Below are 25,313 nucleotides of genomic sequence, written 5' to 3' on the forward strand. Positions count from 1 at the left end.
GTATATAAAACTTTTACAAAGATTTGAGAAATTCATTTTCAATACTAACTTATCTAAAGGAAGACATTATCAACTGTGTCAGTACTGCAATAACCATGGCTGCCTTTGGTGAGTGTGAAATGGCAGGGTTCTAATTTTTATAAACATCATCATAAATTATAAAAGATAAAGTTAATATTAGCATGCTGTATTTAATGTTTATTACACATTACACAGATCAAAAACCTTCTAGCCTTTGCATTTATTACCTGATGGCTCATTGTTATTTACAAAATCATACGTGAAATTATCCATGATTTTTGGCTCATATTCTCATACACTCTAAAATGTGACAAATTGAGCTTACTTAAAAGAATCTAGGAAACTGATTACACTAAAAAAGGTAAGTAAATATAACTAATAAGTTAAGTTTACTTCATATCTCCTTGTTAAGTGTACTTTAAATCGAATTGTATTTACTTAATTTTGTGAAGTTAATTAAACTTAAAAATAGCAAGTATAATAAATTTGATCTTTCTAAGTGTTACCAACTTAAGTAAGCCAAGTTAGTCTGACTTAACTTAACAGTTGTGTTTACTCAGTACAATCTAGGAAACTGATTGCACTAAAAAAAAAATCAAGTAAGCAGAACTAAGAATGATAAGTTTGCAGATTTATTTTATTATTGGAACAAAATGTAATTCTGTGCATCTTAAGCCAAGGCCACTGTTTGTGGAAACAAATGAAATGACACAATAAAAACAAATATGTAAGCCTTGTAAAATAATCTTTTATATGCAAATCTTTCTTAACAAATGTAGAAACGTCTTTTTCTCTGACATTACTTAAGACGGGGCGGCACGGTGGTGTAGTGGTTAGCGTTGTCGCCTCACAGCAAGAAGGTCTGGGTTCGAGCCCTGTGTCCAGCGAGGGCCTTTCTGTGTGGAGTTTGCATGTTCTCCCCGTGTCTGTGTGGGTTTCCTCAGGGTGCTCCAGTTTCCCCCACAGTCCAAAGACATGCAAGTTAGGTTAACTGGTGACTCTAAATTGACCGTAGGTGTGAATGTGAGTGTGAATGGTTGTCTGTGTCTATGTGTCAGCCCTGTGATGACCTGGCGACTTGTCCAGGGTGTACCCCCCCTTTCCCCCGTAGTCAGCTGGGATAGGCTCCAGCTTGCCTGCGACCCTGTAGAACAGGATAAAGTGGCTAGAGATAATGAGAATGAGATGAGATTACTTAAGACTTCACCAAGGCTCTTTTTATCACAATACCAATATTCAATTAAGCTTCAGCCAGCTTTCAAGTTAAATGAAACACAAACAATGCATATGGTTTGAACTGTAATAAACAAAACAAAATGCAAAAATAGGTGGATTTATACAGGCAATCTGGGTATTTGAATTTCCCAAAGCTCCATGGCCACTAACAACTTGCCGTAGAAGTATCCCTTAAGATTTTGTGGTCACTATCCAGTATTTAAAACTGGGTGTATTAATACTGGTATGGTCTGAGTTACAGTATCTAGAATGCAAAATAATTTAAGCAACTCCAACCAATTCAACAAATAATTTCAAATGTATATTTTTCACAAAGACAGAAAAGTGGTGCATCTAGTACAACTTAACTGGTAGTTAAGGCTTACTCAGTATTTAGAGTCATTCTCCATGCCAAAACAAAGACACAAAGGATATTTCCTAACAACCCATGGCCATAATATAACACTAGTACTATTCAGTTACCCAGGAAATCTGTTGTTTAGTTCACTGTTGTAATATGAAAGTGGAAGTAAACTTTCCATGAGAAAAGACATATCCTCTCACTTTTCTATTTTCATGTTGACTGCCATCAAATCTTTCTGTAACATCTATAACATTTAGGGGTGGTGTGTCCCAACATTTTAAAACAAACATTTTGATAAGTACACAAAGAGGTTCTTTGCAATCATCTGACTCATTCCCTGACTTCTCAAAATGACTCTGCTCTATTTTCAAAAGACTGCTAATGCCACTTACAAATCAAATCAAATCAAGTTTATTTGTATAGCGCTTTTAACAATAAACATTGTTGCAAAGCAGCTTTACAGAATTTGAACGACTTAAAACATGAGCTAATTTTATCCCTAATCTATCCCCAATGAGCAAGCCTGTGGCGATGGTGGCAAGGAAAAACTCCCTCAGATGACATGAGGAAGAAACCTCAAGAGGAACCAGACTCAAAAGGGAACCCATCCTCATTTGGGCAACAACAGACAGCCTGACTATAATATTAACAGTTTTAACAGGTATAACCCTCAACTGTGGGGGCCATCCTTCACAGGAGCGGTGCGATAAAACTCCGACCAGACACAGGGCACCAGGATGGATCAAGCAGGTCCGAGGGGCAGAAGAGGCCAGCATCTCAATCCCAGGATCAACATGTAACTCAGAGGGACAGATTGGGGGGGGGAGAAAGAAAACACGTTGTTAGGTATGCCCTAAAAATGACAAATATTAAATCTGTGTGGTAGGCTCGCAGAGACGAGAGTCTTTACATCAGGCATAACACACAACAATGGCATGTTAATATGGTAAAATATATCATGACCTGCTCTGGCTGGATGCTTGATTGGGTGATGGGAGCACACTCCTTAGCAATGATGAGATGCAGATGGGACCCTTAGGGCTGGCCAAGACAATTCAGTTACATTTCACCAGGTCTGGGACATGCGACAGAATGTCTGACGTCCGATTCCCTGCAGGCTATGATAGCCAGTCGAGGTCTACACCCTCTCCACCAAAAGATTTCCTGTTGACTCCATGTAACTCAGAGGGACAGATTTGGGTGGGGGGGAGGGAAAGAAAACACAGGTGGTTAGGTATGCCCAATGTCACCTGAATAAGTAGGAACAGTATACATATTGCACCGAGTACAAGCAGGGACTCCGGCAACTAACTATGACAGCATAACTAAAAGGAGAGAGCCAGAAGGTAACACAGGCATGAGGGAGCCCCGGGACATAAAGCAGCCAGCCACTACACCGTCAACAAACTCGAGTGAGCAAGCGAGTGGGGACTGACAGCATTCATACATCCCAGTTTACCAAAACACTCTATGTCTGAGGACCCTCCAGATCTACTCCTTTACCTCATAAACACCATTAACAAAAGGCTTGACTAAACAGATATGTTTTCAGCCTAGACTTAAATGCTGAGACTGTGTCTGATTCCCCAACACTACTTGGAAGGCTGTTCCATAACAGTGGGGCAATACACTCAATCAAACTTACACTCAATCAAGCTTTTATTTCACAAACTAGTTTGGATTAATCAAGATGGGATTAAACCTCCAACCAATATCCCACAGACTGGGACACTATAGAAACTTCAGTATAACAAGTAACCAAAATCATCCGTGACTGACTGTAACTTACTAAGAACTTTTCAGGGGTTAGTTGCAAATATATGAGTTTAACACTCAAATTAAGTATCTATGCTTCAAGATCCCTTGCTATTTTAAGGATCTGCTGGCAATACACCCACCTACTGCAAAAGAGCATTTTTCAAGCTCTGAAGTTTTGGTCTCAGGTTACCTACACCCAGGTTGAGCATCACCCTCTGAATGAAGTCAAAGGTGTTATTTAGTCTTTTTGGATAATCCAAATGAAGAGCGTATATTAGTCCAAATGCATTAGTGCAAGTTTTCCGGCATGTGCCGGAAGCTCCGTTTTTTTCGGTTCTGAAAAAGTCATTTTTCCAAATCGTGTAAATCCGTTGAGATTTTCAGGGGGTGGGGGGGTATAGGGGTAGCCCTCTCACTGTCTCACTCTCAGCGTATTACCGGGTTACCGCGGTACAGTCTCTGCACGAGACAAATCTTTTCATCTCGTCTTCGCCACAAACCTCATTCAATTTATGTATACGCCGCTCACCGATGAGTGGTCCTGACTAGCCCATTGTTTCACGGTGTTATACATGTGTGATATCATGTTTCACGCACGTAGCATGTTGTTTGAACAAATCAACACAGCTATTCCCCCTCCTAGAACTGTCACCTTATTGTGGTGGAGGGGTTTGTGTGCTTGAATGATCCTAGGAGCTATGTTGTCGGGGGCATTATGCCCCTGTCAGGGTTTCCCAAGGCAGACAGGTCCTAGGTGACAGGCCAGACCAAGAGCAGTTCACCAAAAACCCCTATGGAGAAAAAATCAAGGACCGTGACGTCGCCCAGTATGACGCAGCCGGGGCCCCACCCTGGAGCCAGGCCCGGGGTTGGGGCTCGTATGCAAGTGCTTGGTGGCCGGGCCTTTGCCCATGGGGCCCGGCCGGGCTCAGCCCGAAGAGGTGACGTGGGCCCGACCTCCTGTGGGTTCACCACCCACAGAGGTAGCAGTAGGGGATTGGTGCAGTGTGGATTGGGTGGCAGTCGAAAGCAGGGGCCTCGACGACCTGATCCCCGGACACAGCGGCTGGCTGTTGGGACATGGAATGTCACTTCACTGGGGGGGAAAGAGCCTGAGCTTGTGCGGGAGGTTGAGAGGTACCGGCTAGAGATAGTCGGGCTCACCTCCATGCACAGCTTGGGCTCTGGAACCCAGCTCCTCGAGAGGGGCTGGACTTTCCACTTCTCTGGAGTCGCCCGTGGTGAGCGGCGGCGGGCTGGTGTGGGCTTGCTTATAGCTCCCCAGCTCAGCCGCCATGTGTTGGAGTTTACCCCAGTGAACGAGAGGGTCGCCTCTCTGCGCCTTTGGACTGGGGAGAGGGCTCTTGCTGTTGTTTGTGCCTATGGGCCAAATAGCAGTATAGAGTATCCGGCCTTCTTGGAGTCCCTGGGAGAGGTACTGAGGGGTGCTCAGACTGGGGACTCCATTGTGCTACTGGGGGACTTCAATGCTCACGTGGGCGATGACAGTGACACCTGGAGGGGCGTGGTTGGGAGGAACGGCCTCCCCGATCTGAACCCGAGTGGTGTTTTGTTATTGGACTTCTGTGCTAGTCACGGTTTGTCCATAACGAACACCATGTTCGAGCATAGGGGTGTCCATAAGTGCACGTGGCACCAGGACACCTTAGGTCGGAGATCAATGATCGACTTTGTAGTCGTTTCATTTGATCTCCGGCCCTATGTCTTGGACACTCGGGTGAAGAGAGGGGCTGAGCTGTCAACTGATCACCACCTGGTGGTGAGTTGGATCCGCTGGCGGAGGAGGAAGCTGGACAGACCTGGCAGGCCCAAACGTATGGTGAGGGTCTGCTGGGAACGTCTGGCCGAGCACTCTGTTGGGGATGTCTTTAACTCCCACCTCCGGGAGAGCTTTTCCCAGCTTTCGAGGGAGGCGGGGGACATTGAGTCTGAGTGGACCATGTTCTCTACCTCCATTGTGGATGCAGCTGTTCGGAGCTGTGGCCGCAAGGTCTCCGGTGCCTGTCGTGGCGGCAATCCCCGAACCCGGTGGTGGACACCGGAAGTAAGGGATGCCGTCAAGCTGAAGAAGGAGTCCTATCGGGCCATGTTGACCTCCGGGACTCCTGAGGCAGCTGACGGGTATCGGCAGGCCAGGCGTGCTGCAGCTCGGGCAGTTGCGGAGGCAAAAACTCAGAACTGGGAGGAGTTCGGGGAGGCCATGGAGAAGGACTATCGGTCAGCAGCGCTCGAAACTAACGGTGTCCCGATGTCCCGGGGACCATAAAAAATGTCATCGGGACACAAAATTATTATATCTGGGACAATCCCGGGACAATGGAAAAAATAGATCTAGAAAAAAGTTCTACATTAATATTATTTACAAAGCCGTAACACATACGTAGACATTCACCTAATTTGTCAATTTTAATTTTAAAACGTTAACAGCGAAAAATACATAGTAGCTTCACTTTCGATGCACCTGCATCCGTAGGCTACAGAGCAGCGCATTCTGTTCTAGAATCTTCGGCCGGAGTCCGCATTATATGGACTTGGAATGGAATTGCTAGCGCACACGCTGCGCCGACTCTTGCCAGAACAAAAATGCTTAAGTGGTTGAAGCGGACCGACCGCGGGGAAGAAACTGAAAGCCCAGACATAACGTCTCCGGGACCTTCAGGATCCAAAGTGTCATCGCCTGGTCTGCAGGCAACGCTAGCAACTGAATGAACTGAATGAACACTGTTAGACACGTTATAAAATACAACAGGAATGATGTGGATGATATTGACGGAAGATACCATTCAACAGAATAAGTGAGTTTTCTTGGTGTCTTTCTAGTTCAGAAAGTTTAGTCAGTCAGCAGCACAACTAGGCTCGGACCTGGCACTATGCTGATGTTGCTAACATTTGCACCCGGCAGCGAAAGTTCATAAAATGGATAACGGAAAGTTCATAAAATGGATAACGGTAATGGATAACGGAAAGTTCATAAAAATGGATAACGGTAATGGATAACGGAAAGTTCATAAAAATGGATAACGGAAAGTTCATAAAAATGGATAACGGAAAGTTCATAAAAATGGATAACGGAAAGTTCATAAAAATGGATAACGGTAATGGTGAAAATTATAAGTTGGCCTTATAAGTGCCAACAGATATTCAAGGTACAAGTACATGAAATGAACATAAAAGGGGTCTTATTTTCAACTAAAGTGTACTGCAGATGTAGGGAGTTGAAACATTTTCTGAATGAGCTAGTTGGCCCCTTTAAATAAACGGGTATCTATTCATACAGTGAGATCGCCAAAGTTTAATAAACTGAAAATGCAATAACTGTAATTTTGAAGTAGATGATGTATAGGACATGTGTCGCTTGTGTCTTGTGACTTATTGTAAAAATGATATAAAGGGTTCAAAATCGCATAGTTACAAATATAATAGTAACTTCATATGATGGGCGGCACGGTGGTGTAGTGGTTAGCGCTGTCGCCTCACAGCAAGAAGGTCCAGGTTCGAGCCCCGGGGCCGGCGAGGGCCTTTCTGTGTGGAGTTTGCATGTTCTCCCCGTGTCCGCGTGGGTTTCCTCCGGGTGCTCCGGTTTCCCCCACAGTCCAAAGACATGCAGGTTAGGTTAACTGGTGACTCTAAATTGACCGTAGGTGTGAGTGTGAATGGTTGTCTGTGTCTATGTGTCAGCCCTGTGATGACCTGGCGACTTGTCCAGGGTGTACCCCGCCTTTCGCCCGTGGTCAGCTGGGATGGGCTCCGGCTTGCCTGCGACCCTGTAGGGCAGGATAAAGCAGCTAGAGATAATGAGATGAGATGAGACTTCATATGATAATATTAACCACTGGTTATTTCAGAGAGGAAAAAAATGGGGACACTATTGCTTCCATTCGGGACAATACAACACAGAATTCGGGACCACTGGGGGACACAAAGAAAAAAAGTTAATTTCGAGCCCTGTCGGTCAGCCTCGAAGAAATTCTGGCAAACTGTCCGGCGCCTCAGGAGGGGAAGCAGTACTCTGCCAACACTGTTTACAGTGCGGGTGGGGAGCTGTTGACCTCGACTGGGGACATTGTCGGGCGGTGGAAGGAATACTTTGAGGATCTCCTCAATCCCACCGTCATGTCTTCCACTGAGGAGACTGAGGCTGATGACTCAGAGGTGGACTCGTCCATTACCCAAGCCGAAGTCACTGAGGTGGTTTGCAAGCTCCTCAGTGGCAAGGCACCGGGGGTGGATGAGATCCGCCCTGAGTATCTCAAGTCTCTGGATGTTGTGGGGCTGTCTTGGTTGACACGCCTCTGCAACATCGCATGGCGGTTGGGGACAGTGCCTCTGGAGTGGCAGACTGGGGTGGTGGTCCCTCTTTTTAAGAAAGGGGACCGGAGAGTGTGCTCCAATTATAGGGGAATCACACTTCTCAGCCTCCCAGGGAAGGTTTACTCCAGGGTACTGGAGAGGAGAATTCGACCAATAGTCGAACCTCGGATCCAGGAGGAACAATGTGGTTTTCGTCCTGGTTGCGGAACACTGGACCAGCTCTATACCCTTCATAGGGTGCTCGAGGGTTCATGGGAGTTTGCCCAACCAGTCCACATGTGCTTTGTGGATCTGGAGAAGGCATTCGACCATGTCCCCCATGGTATTCTGTGGGGGGTGCTTCGGGAGTATGGGGTTCGGGGCTCTTTGCTAAGGGCTGTCCGGTCCCTGTATGAACGGAGCAGGAGTCTGGTTCGCATTGCCGGCAGTAAGTCAGACCTGTTCCCAGTGCATGTTGGACTCCGGCAGGGCTGCCCTTTGTCACCGGTTCTGTTCATAATTTTTATGGACAGAATTTCTAGGCGCAGCCAGGGGCTGGAAGGAATCCTGTTTGGGAACCACAGGATTCCATCTCTGCTTTTTGCGGATGATGTTGTCCTGTTGGCTTCTTCAAACCAGGACCTTCAGCATGCACTGGGGCGGTTTGCAGTCGAGTGTGAAGCGGCTGGGATGAGAATCAGCACCTCCAAGTCCGAGGCCATGGTTCTCGACCGGAAAAGGGTGGCTTGCCCTCTTCAGGTTGGTGGAGAAGTCCTGCCTCAAGTGGAGGAGTTTAAGTATCTTAGGATCTTGTTCACGAGTGAGTGAAGGATGGAGCGTGAGATCGACAGGCGGATCGGTGCAGCCTCCACAGTGATGCGGTTGCTTTACCGGTCCGTCGTGGTGAAGAAGGAGCTGAGCCAAAAGGCGAAGCTCTCAATTTACCGGTCGATCTACGTTCCGACTCTCACCTATGGTCATGAGCTTTGGGTAATGACCGAAAGAACAAGATCGCGGATACAAGCCGCCGAAATGAGTTTCCTTTGCAGGGTGGCTGGGCGCTCCCTTAGAGATAGGGTGAGAAGCACAGTCACTCGGGAGGAGCTCGGAGTAGAGCCACTGCTCCTCCACATCGAGAGGAATCAGCTGAGGTGGCTCGGGCATCTTTTTCGGATGCCTCCTGGACACCTCCCTGGGGAGGTGTTCTAGGCATGTCCCCCCGGGAAGAGGCCCCGGGGAAGACCCAGGACACGCTGGAGGGACTATGTCTCTCGGCTGGCCTGGGAACGCCTCGGTGTTCTTCCTGAGGAGCTGGCCGAGGTGTCTGGGGAAAGGGAAGTTTGGGCTTCCATGCTTAGACTGCTGCCTCCGCGACCCGGTCGTGACGTCACGCCAACTTCGAGAATAGCATTAGCCTAGTTATTTCCAGAGATGTTTGTAATATCTATGTTCAGAAAAAAATGTCCTGCCAAAAATGTAGCTGTAAGTAATGAAATCATAACTGACAATTGAAAGACTTTGAATAACTTACCAAGAGACCCAGAAAATGTTGTTTTCTTCCAAAGTTTTTGTCCATACAGTTTCTAGAAACTTCTCTTGCACTGCTCTACTGCACATGTGCGCTGCTGAGCCTCTGCGTTCACTCCAGGAACAGAATGTTACAAGTCCAGTTTATTCAGATGAACGTAGTTTTAAAAATCCTTAAGGAAAAATTAGTACATACTTACACTCCATGAGTTAAATCAAAAGGATAGGGACAGAGAAGTAAAGTACACTATTATGATTTAAGTAAGCATAGCTATTACCTTTTAGAGTGTCGTTTACTGAAATCTAGTGGCTAAATTTTGACTTTGTTTATTGCAGATAAATAAAAACAGTAAGCCTATTTGTTTGGTTGTTGTTGTTGTTGTTGTTTTCAATTTCGGCAGAATCTACCAGTAGTTTATTCATTTACATTAACTTAAAGCATTAATAACCTCATTTGGACTTGAAAAGAATATCTCTATAATCATAATATGCGAATAGCTTAGATTTTTATTTTAAATCTTGATTTAAAAAACACTGCAGATGATCAACAAATTCAAACGTATATAGAATTTATTAAATAAATCTTGAATATCAAAAATATGAGCTAAATCTTCAAACATTGTTGTATTATCTTACAGACAGAGATCCACTGCGCTTGGTCCTCCTGGGCAAGACAGGGGTTGGCAAAAGTGCCACAGGAAACACCATTTTCAGTGAGAGAGTATTCAAATCTGAAGCAAGAGCCACATCTGTTACAAAGGAATGCACATCTGAAACAAGAATTATCAACAAACAACGTATAACAATCACTGACACACCTGGTTTATACGACACAACAATGTCTGCTGAGTTCATTGAAAATGAGACTGCGAGAGGTGTAAAACTGGTAGCTCCTGGTCCTCATGCATTTCTTCTTCTGCTTGATGTGAGGCGTCACACTGAAGAGGAGAGAAACACTGTCAAGAAATTTAAAAAAATCTTTGGTGATGATGTGTGCAAATATATGATTGTGGTCTTCACTCATGGAGATGATCTTGAGTTTGAAAATAAACCCATAGAACGCTACATCCGTGAGGCTGGGCCTCACCTTCAGAGCCTAATAGCTGCTTGCAAACAGAGATACTATGTGTTTAACAACAGGTCGCAGGACCGTACCCAAGTACTTCAATTCCTGCAAAAGATTCACGAGATGCAGAGGGAAAACAATTATAGTTATTATAGCTATGAAATGTTTTCAAAAGCACAGGCTCTCAAAGAAGCACAAGCAAGTGAAAAAGAGTGGCAACGAAGATATTCAGAATTGAAGGAACAAGCACAGGGGGAAACCAAATGTAGTTATGATTCCTCTGAAATGTCTGTAACTGCACAGGCTCTCAAAGAATCACAAGAAAAAGAAAAAGAGTGGGAACGAAGATATTTAGAATTGAAGCAACAATTGCAAAAAGAGCCAGAAATAAAAAAGTTGTGCATTATACTCTAGTGGAGAATGTATGATAATAATCTCCTTTAGAAAGACAAAAGTGGAGAATATAAAAGAAATGGATTTTAAAGCATGTACTGTACTTAAGAAAAATCTATTTAAAAAATACTGGAAAACATAGAGAAAGACTGTAAAGTGCAACAATTTTAAGCATCTTTCTGTCTAATTGTATTTGATGTCATTTCTTACTTGTACAGTAAGCATTAATTATCTTTTTTTCTATTGATTATGTTTATGTTATAAAATAATGTACATTATATTGTGCTACACTACCGTTCAAAAGTTTGGGGTCACTTTGAAATTTCCTTATTTTTGAAAGAAAAGCACTGTTCATTTCAATGAAGATCACTTTAAACTAATCAGAAATACACTCTATACATTGCTAATGTGGTAAATGACTATTCTAGCTAAAGTCTACTAAATGTCTGGTTTTTGGTGCAATATCTCCATAGGTGTATAGAGGCCCATTTCCAGCAACTATCACTCCAGTGTTCTAATGGTACAATGTGTTTGCTCATTGCCTCAGAAGGCTAATGGATGATTAGAAAACCCTTGTACAATCATGTTAGCACAGCTGAAAACAGTTTAGCTCTTTAGAGAAGCTATAAAACAGACCTTCCTTTGAGCAGATTGAGTTTCTGGAGCATCACATTTGTGGGGTCGATTAAATGCTCAAAATGGCCAGAAAAATGTCTTGACTATATTTTCTATTCATTTTACAACTTATGGTGGTAAATAAAAGTGTGACTTTTCATGGAAAACACAAAATTGTCTGGGTGACCCCAAACTTTTGAACGGTAGTGTATATTCTACATCTGGTATATTGTTTTAGCACAATGATAATACAAGTTCAGCTCAATTTTGATTCTAGATGTTTTAAAGGAAAGTAATATAGAGCATATGGAGTTTGAACAGACAGTACTGTGTCAAATTAAGTGATTTTTTTTTTAATCTTACAGATCACCAGATTAAAAAATTAAATCAAAACATAGGTTCATTTGTCAAATACACTCAAAAAAACCAACATGGGTGTCTGTTACATGAACCTATAAGTCTAACATGTAACGGTTGACATTTAGGTCACTCAACAAAATTGTTTCTGGCTAAGTTAACGCATTTTACTTGGGTGGAAATACTTTCCATAATTTTATTATGTTCACTGAGCAAGTTATTTGCAAGTTATTTTTTTTGAGTGTATAGCACACTGTCAAAAATTTAAAGTTTGCATTTGAATGTATCCATCAGTCATTGAAGAGCATCCTGAGAGAACAACATGCTGAAAGTCTAATGCTTTACTTTTCTTGCTTTGTTATTTGAATAATGGTGTCAAGGATGCATTTTCTAACATAGTTGGTTGAAATGTTTCATATTGGCTGATAAAAGTAGAGAGGAAAACTTAAATGTTAAATTATTTAATGACAGATTAGGGGGGCAAATTAATGGTTATTTTTATGTGGTAGATTATGTATCATACTGTGCAGAAGTCGTAGTTTGCCTAATTATTTTATACACATTTCTTCTTTGTTGGCCTTGTGTTAGTTTAATGCTGTTTACTGCTCTTCGTAGCACATTTTCTTTTAATGTAAAAAAAAGTTTAATTAATTTCATTTTGTTTTAAAGTTTAATTTCATTATTTTCCATCCAACATTGATTTATAGCATTAATTTACATGTGCCTAAGACTTTTGACCTGAACTGTATGTTGTGTATAATAATGTACTATAATATTGTACAAACAATATAAGGGGTGTTTATTTTAGAAATGCCTACAACTCAAATGGCAGTTTAAGCTGTTTCAGGTGACATCAGTAAATATTGGGTGGGGAGCTCATTGTGTCTAATCGCAATAAAGTCAATTTCAATTCCAGGTCTTAAATGTGTTTATTATTTATAAATGTGTTATGGGTGCTAATCTTTATTTATGCAAGCCACTGTGTCATTGTGGTCACTGCCAAACCTGATCTGGGCTTGAGGCGAACCATGTTTGGTTGACTTGGCCAGAATTGCAGCAGTAGGATCACCAGTTCCTTTCTGCGCACTCACACACACACACATTCACATAACCTAGCTGCATGTTTTTGTACTGTGGGAGAAACCAGAGCAAACCCATGCAGACAAAGGGAGGGCATGCAAAGTCCACACAGAAAGTCCCCCATCAGCCACTGGGCTCGAACCCAGAACCTTCTTGCTGTGAAATGACAGTGCTAACCACTGCATCACCATGCTGCCCAAGACATTGTGTATTGCTTCACAACACACACTTTAGCTGACATGATACAGTACAAACAGGTTGTCCTTGGCCACGTGAATGCCACTGATACTATAATCACATCACTAGCGGTAGTAGTTGTGTCTTCTTGTAGATGTTACACTCACTGACTCAAAATAATCCAAAGTGTTACAAGACTTAATATGTGCCTACTCTCCAGTTACAGATTAGGGCCAGGTACAGTGGTGCTTGAAAGTTTGTGAACCCTTTAGAATTTTCTATATTTCTGCATAAATATGACCCAAAACATCATCAGATTTTGACACAAGTCCTAAAAGTAGATAAAGAAAACCCAGTTAAACAAATGAGACAAAAATATTATACTTGGTCATTTATTTATTGAGGAAAATGATCCAATATTACATATCTGTGAGTGGCTAAAGTATGTGAACCTCTAGGATTAGCAGTTAATTTGAAGGTGAAATTAGAGTCAGGTGTTTTCAATCAATGGGATGACAATCAGGTGTGAGTGGGCACCCTGTTTTATTTAAAGAACAGGGATCTATCAAAGTCTGATCTTCACAACACATGTCTGTGGAAGTGTATCATGGCACGAACAAAGGAGATTTCTGAGGACCTCAGAAAAAGCGTTGTTGATGCTCATCAGGCTGGAAAAGGTTACAAAACCATCTCTAAAGAGTTTGGACTCCACCAATCCACAGTCAGACAGATTGTGTACAAATGGAGGAGATTAAAGACCACTGTTACCCTCCCCAGGAGTGATCGACCAACAAAGATCACTCCAAGAGCAAGGCATGTAATAGTCGGCGAGGTCACAAAGGACCCCAGAGTAACTTCTAAGCAACTGAAGGCCTCTCTCTCATTGGCTAATGTTAATGTTCATGAGTCCATCATCAGGAGAACACTGAACAACAATGGCGTGTATGGCAGGGTTGCAAGGAGAAAGCCACTGCTCTCCAAAAAGAACATTGCTGCTCATCTGCAGTTTGCTAAAGATCACATGGACAAGCCAGAAGGCTATTGGAAAAATGTTTTGTGGATGGATGCGACCAAAATAGAACTGTTTGGTTTAAACGAGAAGCATTATTTGGAGAAAGGAAAACACTGCATTCCAGCATAAGAACCTTATCCCATCTGTGAAACATGGTGATGGTAGTATCATGGTTTAGGCCTGTTTTGCTGCATCTGGGCCAGGATGGCTTGCCATCATTGATGGAACAATGAATTCTGAATTATACCAGCGAATTCTAAAGGAAAATGTCAGGACATCTGTCCATGAACTGAATCTCAAGAGAAGATGAGTCATGCAGCAAGACAACAACCCTAAGCACACAAGTTGTTCTACCAAAGAATGGTTAAAGAAGAATAAAGTTCATGTTTTGAAATGGCCAAGTCAAAGTCCTGACCTTAATCCAATTGAAATGTTGTGGAAGGACCTGAAGCGAGCAGTTCATGTGAGGAAACCCACCAACATCCCAGAGTTGAAGCTGTTCTGTACGGAGGAATGGGCTAAAATTCCTCCAAGCCGGTGTGCAGGACTGATCGACAGTTACCGGGAACATTGAGTTGCAGTTATTGCTGCACAAGGGGGTCACACCAGACACTGAAAGCAAAGGTTCACATACTTTTGCCACTCACAGATATGTAATATTGGATCATTTTCCTCAATAAATAAATGACCAAGTATAATATTTTTGTCTCATTTGTTTAACTGGGTTCTCTTTATCTACTTTTAGGACTTGTGTGAAAATCTGATGATGTTTTTGATCATATTTATGCAGAAATATAGACAATTCTAAAGGGTTCACAAACTTTCAAGCACCACTGTAAGATGTTTTATCTTGGTCTCAAAGGGTGGCTTTAATAAAAGGTACTTTTGATGTCTGGCCACATGATGATACACCATTATAGGCAGCCATGTGTCACTGTGAGTGGAGGAATTTTTAAAATTGATTTGTCATTATATTTTGTTCATCTCTTTCATATAATCAGTATTTAGTGAAACCTGGTGTCCCCTTAGTGTTGTTCATTTGAGCAGGTGAGAACACAGCAATCACAGTGAAAGACAGACCAGACAAAAAGAAACCACCTTTGAGAGGGTGAGCTGGGTGATAGACACTGGGTGCATAAACTGAGATGCTTTTACAAAACATCTGACATTTCCAAAACATTTTGCAAAACATCATCTCTGTCTGTTTCCCCTTGTGGTTTCAGTTTCCTTTGTTGTGTAACTCAGCTGATGTAGAGAATGCATCTTAATATCTCACTTTAGGTTACTCATCAGCTTCTAAATTTCAGCTTGTTTTTAAAGGCTTTTGTTTAGAATTAACATATCCATTTTGTTCCCAAATGTCCACACTGTAAATTTTTTTAGTGAAGTTAATAGTAAATTACTGGGGAAAAAAGTTGCCAGTCAATAGCTGTATAATTACAGTAATGTTCTGTGGTTATGAATTCCAAGAAATCACTGAAAATACAACAGTAACTTACTGTAATTACATACATACATGTCAAGTTATACGGTTTCCCCATATTTTATACTGGAAAATGCAGTTTTTTGGCTAATATGGCGTACACTGATTTTCATACGGGAAAATTATGTTTTGTATCAGAGATTTTTCCGTTACTCTGAGAAAATTTTCTTAGCATCCACCATTTATTTTTTCAAACACACATGCCCAGTGAAACGGAACTATTTTCAATTTATGTGGTTTTATAGTTGCACGTGGTTTTCTCAGTCATTTAAGTACATCGGCTTGGACTGCCCAGACTCCTGTGACGGCTGCAGAAGTTATGTTCTGCCAATTTCTCATGAACATAACATCCCCCCGATTATGGCAGACCATTTTTCACAGCTAGCGGAAAAAAATGCTTCCCGATTCAAAGACTGCACAGGTAAGCATTTGTGGGGCTTTTTTTTAAGTTTTTACTGTTTGCATCTAGGAAAGCTTCCTCTATTATCATGATAATTTAGGGAAGCGATACTGGGAGTCGCTGTTTATACAACAGCAACTGTAGTGACCCGGCGATTTCTGTTTTCGCTTCCCTAAACATTTTAATTGCTGATAGACATTATATGTAGACACAGATGACCAACACTCGTTACTACCATCAGTCGTCAGTAAACTGGAAAAGTATTGGATGAAGAGTAATAGTGGTAATGACCGTTGGTAACCTGTCTCTAAAATGTGTAGTAGGGGATGGAAGCAATTTAACACCATCTACATGTTTGCTGTGCTCTGATTTTCTTTTATTGACCAGGAAAATAATAGATGTATATTGGGGAAAGGTCTTTGATGTAAAAACTGCTCTGGGTGTTGCCAGGTTTCCAATGCTGAAACAACTTTTTACTGCTTTGCTGTGCCTCCCACATAGCAATGCAGATAGTGAGAGGGCTTTTTCATTGGTTAGGAAAATTCATACTGAGTAGACTACAGAAAAAAATATGGCTGCAGACACATTAACTGCATATCTGCAAATTAAAATGAACTGTGATGAGGAGCTACAACTGCAGCCCAAGCAATGATATTATAGCTTGTGCCAAATCTGCAACATCTTTGTCCAACAAAGACCACTCCAAAAAGGAATAAGATTTAAATTCTTGTTATAAATTACTGGGAAGATTTTCAATTTAACGTCATAATTTATTAATATTTTCAGTTATCCTTGTTTACATAATATACTTGATGTGGTTCAGTCATCTTTAGTCATAGACAGTCTTTCCATTGGGCAAAGTCAGGCAATTGCCCTGAGCCTCGTCCAATCAGGGGCCTCGTCGTCGCGTTACGGTATTCCTGTTTTCCTGCATGCTATACATCATTATTTACTATGTAATAATTCATTGTGATTATACATATTTTCCACTCGACATGAACCACATTGCTACGAAAATAATAAAAGCAATAAAGCATGATTCACGTGTAATCCTACAGCTAGATTTACAAGCAAAACCACCAGTATGTGACGTGATGTCACGCACAGCTATCCGGCTTCGCTCTTTTTCAGAGCCGTAGTGTCTGAAGTAACCTAGGCAACGACGCGAGCGGGCTGAATAGAGTGCTCCGAGATGATGCTAAAAATAGTAACACTGCGGTCTGCACGGCCATCTTGGAAGTCACTCGCTCCAGAGCGCTCATAGAGTACACATCATAGAGTACACATTCACCGATTCGTTTCCGCGTTAGAGGGCTTAGAAGCTTGGATTTTTTAAGAATTTAGACATCTGAAGTGATGGAGCACTACTGTGAAAGTTTGGATAAGCAGGCACGGGAGCGTTATGCTGAGAAGGTACGTTTCATTGGGAATGTAGATCCATACACTGTTAGTGAGAAGGAATGGAAAGCTGACCCCAGCTTGTTGCCGCATGTGACATGCATCGATCTTGTGAACTATCTAGTGTTTCACCCAAGTCCATTTTGTGAACTAAAGCATGTGTACATAAACATTACTAGGCCTAGATCTTAAATGCCATTTGATGCAACAATGCACTGCAGTAGACATAAGCTACCTAATGTGACAAATATATCCATTAATCATTGCTGAAAGTACATAGAAAAGATAATAGTTTGTATCACATTTATTTTAGTAACTATGAAATTCAAGACAATTTAACCTACCTGTCACAAAGTGATCAGAACAAATCTGGATACAGTCAAGTTGTCCTAAATTTGATCGGTTAATGGCAGCCAGCCACTGTCGTCTCCTCCGCTCGCTTTTCTCCTGTGCTGCAATTCCCTGGTTAGTCACGACTTTAGGGAGTCTGTGGAAGCTTTTGCCACCCTTTTCCCCCCGGCTACTACAGCCAACAATGACACACGTATTCGGCATTGTCACCCCTTTTTGCTTCGCTGAACAATGCACTGACACAGCGACCTTTGACTTCCAATATGGCCGCCGCTGGGTTCGCGCTGACCTCGAAGCACTCTATACATGCACCAGCACCATCTAGCTCTAGCTGCAGAGCCCTCGTAAAATTTTTTGTTAAAGTAAAATCAGAATGAAACGATTTCTAAGTGGCAGTGAGAAAAGGAAGAGGAAAAAGGATAGCGAACAGTTTGTTGAAAAGCTACCGAAATTAACAACCTTCTTCCACACAAGTTCTTCCACCGAAGAAGAACCCAGGGCCAGCACATCTAATGAGCTGGGTTTTGCCAACAGCAATGCTAGCTGCAGTGGTAGTCGTAGAGATATCGATATTATACCACCAGCATCAAAATTAACTCATCTCGCAACGAGCATGAGCCAGAAGAAGAAGCAGGCAATCAATCCACTGATGACACGGCCACAGAATCGGTGAATGAAGCTGAAAACATTAATGTGATTAGCAGAAGTGAAAGCCCCATAGTCACTATCAGTGAAGATCCAGCCTTATGGCCAGCAAAGTTAACAGACACAGAGAGAATTGAAATAGTTAAAAAAGGTCCAGTGCAAATTAAGAACTTTGCTTTCCCACCCAATGCGGATAAACCACCCAGGTAATTTACCAAAGAAAACTATGCTATGACGATGAGAAACAGAGAGAAAATCAACAGAAAGTGGTTGCTTTATTCGGTCAGTGCAGACGCAGTCTATTGTTTCGGTTGTCGTATCTTCGGGGAATCAAAGACAGCGCTTAGTTCCAGTGGGTTTCGCTCCTGGAAACACAGCGCACATAGACAGACAGGCAGACACACACACACACACACACACACACACACACACACACACACACACACACACACACACTCTCTCCTCTACTGACACACACACACAGCTTATATTCAGGTATTCAGTGATCTTTATTGGGTTTTTTTCAATCATTTCCATGTGTTCACAATAAATATTGTTCGTCAGTACGTATGATTCATCATCTCATTATTATTATAGATGTATGGGTTGGGGTTGAGGGGGGGCCTCCAAATTGTCCTTTGCCCAGAGCCTCAGATTTCCTAAAACCGCCCCTGTCTTTAGTTGGCTCTAACACTGCTTGTGGTGTCAACACTTTTTTCTCAAATGGAACTTCATTTACTGTTTGACATGATAATATAGAATTTATCACATGTAACCTACTATTTTAATTAACATACCTACTTAGTACTGCTGTTATTTTTCAAGTATTTTTTTTTTTGGGTGGAATGTAATATTGTAGGTGATGTCAACACTTGTCAAATAGAACTTTGTGTAATTTTTATGAACTATTTAATATTAATAAATTTTATTTGCAAAATTTACATCAATAATTCTGGTATTACTGATACAATGTATATTAAATAATTAAGTTTATAGTTCAGTCATTCTCTTTAGTAGATAATTGTTTACTTGACTGTACATATATAATCCTTTTTAATTCAGTTGTTTTCTCTGGGATCTAAAATTTCTTTTTATTCAGTACATGCTTATTTGATCCCTTTAACTTGATGCAGTGTGATAAATATGCCTTTTACAATAGGAGTGTATAATGTGGAATAAAACAATCGGTGCTTTGGATTATATATTGGAATTTTTCTTGTGTATAAGGGCTCATGGGTGTATGTAAGGGAAAAGTACAGATTTTATAAGGGAATGGGTAACTAAAGGTTGACATTTATGTAATTATTTTACTATTAACACTTTTTTTACAGGTCTGTTAGAATAAATACAGTATAATACTGTTATTACTTCATAGTAACAATCTGTAATTGCTTTGCTTTACAATATTTTATTGACAACTCAAGTTGCCAGTAAATTATTGTAAAACGTTTATGCAAAAATTACTGTAAAGTTAAGGTAAAGTACTGTAAAGTTAATATACTGTCAAATTACCACTATTAAACAGTCATTAAAAATCATACCTCATTAAACAATCATACAAAGGACAGTTTTGTTGACTATTTTAATGTAAAGCCAGGAATACATGAGCAAAAATACAAAGAAATGATACCAATTCACAAAAATAAAAAAAAAATCAAAAGGACACCACAGATGTGTTCTGGCTAATGTGACAGTTGGAAAATGAAGAACAAAATTCCCTTGTATCACTCAGCAACAAGATTACCCAGATAAACAAATGCTGTGAATGCCCTAAAACACAACGCCAGTCAAAGTCCATTGGTTTCCTTAACAGACTGCACACATTCACAATGAAGGAGTGATGTTTCTTCTGGACCATCTTGGCAGTTTTCTTACCAATGATATTCCCAGTTGAGGCCTTGGAGCCAGTGGTAGGGTTTATTCCTAGAAAGCACCTTCGAAATAAAAACACACCACAAGTAAACATATGGTTTACATATGGAAAACTGCATTTGTTGTTAAAAAGGATAAATTGACATGAAGACCAAAGAGCTGACTCTTGGAGAAAAGCAAGCCATTTTGAAGCTGAAATAAAGAGGGGAAAATTAATCAGAACCTTTGCACAAGCATTGCGCATAGCCAATACAGCAAGCTGGAATGTCATGTAAAAGAAAGAAATCACTGGTGTACTAACAAACCAGACACCAAATACGAAAGGAAAAAAAAAACAGCAGTTGATGACAGAAACATTGTGAGAGCTGTGAAGGAAAAACCCCAAAACAACAGTCAATTACATCACCAACAACCTCCACAGGGCAGGGATGAAGATATCACAATCCAATGTTCAAAGAAGGCTTTAAGATTAGAGATATGGAGGTCATACCACAAGATGCAAACCACTCCTCAGCTGTAAGAATCAGGTGGCCAGATAGAAATTCACAAAAAACAAATACAGAGAAGAGTCACAAAAGTTCTGGAACCTACCTTAGATTAACCACTACCAAAGTGATGGAAAGGCCAAACTGTGTCGAAAGAAAAGATCTGCTCATGCTATAAAACATACATGCTCAAGAAAGGAGGAGACAGTGTCATAGTTTGGGCTTGCATGGCTGCTTCTGAAACAGGCTCACTAATCTTTATTAATGATGTAACTCACAATGGTAGCAGCAGAATGAATTCAGAAGTCTACAAGAACATTGTCTCTGCCAATTTACAGAGAAATGCATTCAGTCTAATTGGGTGGAACATCATTATGCAGGAAGACAATGACCCAATACACACTGCCAACATAACAAAGGACTTAGACCCTGTCCACACAGCAATGGATTCAGGTGACTCCGATACAATTGCTTATCGTTTAGGCCTGGCGTCCACACGGCACCGGCGTTTTGGGTGCCCAAAATGCAATCTTTTTGAGAACGGGTTCCAGAGTGGAAAGATCTGGCCACGTTGCCGTTGAGAAGTCATCTGGATGAGTAGAATGGATTTGTTTACGATGACATCACAACCACATGACTGTCAGTGCTTCACACCGGGTAGAAGTGTAACGAACTCGATGCGAGTTGTCAACAAATCCTATAACTTGGTTCATGAAACGCGCTTACAAAATATTTTCACTGTGAATATTTATTGTGTAATGGTGCAAAGTGAGAGAGAGAGAGAGAGAGAGAGAGAGAGAGAGAGAGAAAATAGCCCTTAGGGCAGAGTCAATCCCGCCAGCAAAAATAGGGAAAAAAAGGAGCGATCTCACCTCTTCAGATGTTGGTTTAAGTCCTACAATACATTCCTCAAAAAGGGCGTAGAAGAACAAATTAATCCATCAACATGTAGCATTCAATTTATTCCGGACCATTAAAGACGTCGCCTTCCGCGTAGAATCATACGTCATCCTCGCTGCCAGATTGGATAGGTCAAAGCGGAGAATAAAGATGCCTCATTCATGTGCTGCGTTTAACTGTACCAACAGGTTTACCGTCCAAATGAGATCACATGGGATTACCTTTCACAGGTGAGACTGGAAAAATACTTTGCATTGTATTTGGTCATTATAATGTAATTTTACGAACAGATTTTCCTGACTTTGTGGCTAATATGAAGTCTCGCGCATAATAGTTTATGCGCATGCGTCCTTACTACTTCTATTGTTCTGGTGTCTCCGAAGGGACCGTCTTACAGCGCCTCAGAGGTGTGGCATGTGTATTGCATCGTTTTCAGCAAGCGTTGCGTTGCCATATGGACCTGATATTTTACTGATCGTTGTCCATTTGGATGTGATATATTTTTAAATAACATCTCGTTGCCGTTGTCGTGTGGATGTAGCCTTAGTCTGGGGAAAAAGTGGAAAGTTTTACACTGGCTAAGTCAATCACCAGACCTTAACACATGCATTTCACCTCTTGAAGAGGAGACTGATTGGGGAAACAGGAAGGATGTTTGTGGGTCACTGGCTTGATACAGTTATTGTAGATGCAGTTACAGCAAACAAATTATGTGTTATTTACTTTAAGATGATCCATTCCAATACTTTTGTTTACCAAGTAATTGGGTGGTCTGCCACTAATGGTTCTAAGTTGTTGAACACATCTAGATGTAAATGTCAGGAAATGAAAGCTGAAATTCTATTAAATATTAAATATTAGATCTCTTACATCTAAAGCACTAATGGTTAATGAACTCATTACTGATCAGGAGTTTAATGTACTGTGTTTAACAGAAACATGGATTAAGCCAAATGAATATATAGCATTAAATGAAGCGAGTCCTCCTGGATACAGTTATATACACCAGCCTCGTCTAACTTGCAGAGGAGGAGGCGTCGCGGTTATTTATAACGATTATCTAGGTGTAACACACAAACCTGGTTATAAATTTAATACATTTGAAGTTCTTCATACTCATATAATGTATGTAGCCTCGAAAAATAAGTCTACCCAGTTAATTCCATTGCTTATTATTTACAGGCCCCCGGGGCCATATTCCGAGTTTCTTTCTGAATTTGCAGATTTTATCTCAGATTTGGTTATTTCCTTAGACAAAGCTTTAGTTGTCGGAGATTTTAATATTCACTTTGATAACCCAGAAGACCCTTTAAAAACAGCGTTTGTGTCCATCTTAGATTCAGTCGGGATTAAGCAGAATGTCATAGGACCGACCCATAATGGTGGTCACACCCTTGATCTAATACTAACATTCAGATTAAACGTAGACAATATAGTCATACTTCCACAGTCTGAAGTTATCTCAGATCATTGTCTCATCTGATTCAAAATATGTCTGAGTAATAATATATGCACCTCACCACGCTACTGTATTAAACGTACTTTCACGTCAACTACTGCACAGAGTTTTATAAATGATCTCCCAGAGCTGTCAACTTTGATTGGGTCACTGTCAGCCCCTGCAGAACTTGATCAGGCAACTGAATGCTTAGAGTCAACATTCCGCCATACTTTAGATAATGTAGCTCCTCTAAAAAGGAAAATGGTCAGAGACAAAAAATTAGCACCCTGGTATAATGATGACACTCGCACATTAAAACAGACCACTCGAAAATTGGAACGTAAATGGCGTCAAACAAAATTGGTAGTGTTCAAATTAGCTTGGAAGGAGAGCTTCCTGAAGTATAGAAAAGCTCTTAGTGCTGCGAGATCAACATATTTCTCCTCCCTAATAGAAGATAACAAAAATAATCATAGATTCCTATTTAATACTGTAGCAAAATTAACCAGGAATAAGTCCACTATCAACACATGCACACCTGCAGTATGTAGTAGCAACGACTTTATGAATTTTTTTAATGACAAAATTGAGAATATCCGACAAAAAATTCAAACTACTAATTTAAGGTTAGACAATGAAAGTGACCTTGTAGTTAACAATATAACTGTATCAGATCATCAGTTAGAATGTTTTACTCCCCTAAAAGAAACTGAATTACTTTCATTAATCTCTACATCAAAAGCCTCAACTTGCGTACTAGATCCCTTACCGACACATCTATTCAAACAGATAATGCCTGGAGTAATTGAACCGCTTCTAAAAATAATAAATTCTTCTCTTATGATTGGCTATGTACCCAAATTCTTTAAACTAGCAGTTATCAAACCCCTGATTAAAAAACCTGACCTTGATCCCTGTCAGCTGTCCAATTATCGGCCAATATCAAACCTCCCCTTTATCTCCAAGATCCTTGAAAAAGCTGTGGCACAGCAGTTATGCTCATATTTACATAGGAATAACATCCATGAAATGTATCAGTCAGGATTTAGACCTCATCATAGCACAGAGACAGCACTGGTTAAAGTAGTAAACGACCTACTGTTGGCATCTGATCAGGGCTGTGTCTCGCTACTTGTGTTGCTTGACCTTAGTGCAGCATTTGATACCATTGATCATTCCATTCTTCTGGATAGACTAGAAAATGTTGTGGGAGTTAAGGGAATGGCCCTCTCCTGGCTCAGGTCTTATCTAACTGATCGTTATCAGTATGTTGATATAAATGGTGATATTTCTAGACGTACCGAGGTAAAGTTTGGTGTTCCACAAGGTTCTGTCTTGGGTCCACTGCTTTTTTCTCTATATATGTTACCTCTGGGCGATATTATTCGTAAACATTGTATTAGTTTCCACTGTTATGCTGATGACACACAGTTGTATGTCTCTGCAAAACCTGATGAGAGACACCAGCTTAATAAAATTGAGGTATGTGTTAAGGACATTAGACACTGGATGCTTATTAATTTCCTTCTGCTTAACTCTGACAAGACTGAAGTACTTGTGCTAGGACCACATACAGCTAGAAGTAAGTTTTCTGATTACACAGTAACTCTGGATGGCCTTTCTGTTTCTTCACGTGCAGCAGTAAAAGACCTCGGAGTGATTATTGACCCCAGTCTTTCATTCGAAACTCACATTGATAACATCACCTGGATAGCTTTCTTTCATCTCAGAAATATTGCAAAGATAAGAAATTTAATGTCATTGCATGATGCAGAAAAACTAGTCCATGCTTTCGTTACCTCCAGGTTGGATTATTGTAATGCCTTACTGTCTGGATGTTCCAATAAGTGCATAAACAAGCTCCAGTTAGTTCAAAATGCCGCAGCAAGAGTCCTTACTAGAACTAGAAAATATGACCACATCACGCCTGTCTTGTCCACACTGCATTGGCTCCCAATCAAGTTTCGTATTGATTATAAAATACTACTATTGACCTTTAAAGCACTAAATGGTCTCGCACCACAGTACCTGAGTGAACTTCTGCTCCTCTATGACCCGCCACGCCTACTTAGATCAAAAGGTGCAGGCTATCTGCTGGTACCTCGTATAGTGAAGGCTACATCAGGGGGCAGAGCCTTTTCTTACAAAGCCCCACTCTTATGGAACAGCCTTCCAAGTAATGTTCGGGAATCAGACACAGTCTCAGCATTTAAGTCTAGGCTGAAAACATATCTGTTTAGTCAAGCCTTTTGTTAATGGTGTTTATGAGGTAAAGGAGTAGATCTGGAGGGTCCTCAGACATAGAGTGTTTTGGTAAACTGGGATGTATGGATGCTGTCAGTCCCCACTCGCTTGCTCACTCGAGTTTGTTGACAGTGTAGTGGCTGGCTGCTTTATGTCCCGGGGCTCCCTCATGCCTGTGTTACCTTCTGGCTCTCTCCT

General features: G+C 41.2%; 1 protein-coding gene across 1 annotated transcript; it reads left to right on the forward strand.

Annotated features, from left to right (window-relative positions):
* Positions 1 to 53: 53 nt before the first annotated feature.
* Positions 54 to 10,811, forward strand: LOC132889674 (uncharacterized). The gene is made up of 2 exons (XM_060926413.1): positions 54 to 108; positions 9,835 to 10,811. The coding sequence occupies exons 1-2, from the start codon at positions 96 to 98 to the stop codon at positions 10,674 to 10,676; spliced, it is 855 nt and encodes a 284-aa protein (XP_060782396.1). The 5' UTR covers positions 54 to 95; the 3' UTR covers positions 10,677 to 10,811.
* The last annotated feature ends 14,502 nt before the right edge of the window (positions 10,812 to 25,313 follow it).

The sequence above is a fragment of the Neoarius graeffei genome, chromosome 7 (assembly GCF_027579695.1).
Source record: "Neoarius graeffei isolate fNeoGra1 chromosome 7, fNeoGra1.pri, whole genome shotgun sequence".
In the NCBI taxonomy this organism is placed as follows: domain Eukaryota; kingdom Metazoa; phylum Chordata; class Actinopteri; order Siluriformes; family Ariidae; genus Neoarius; species Neoarius graeffei.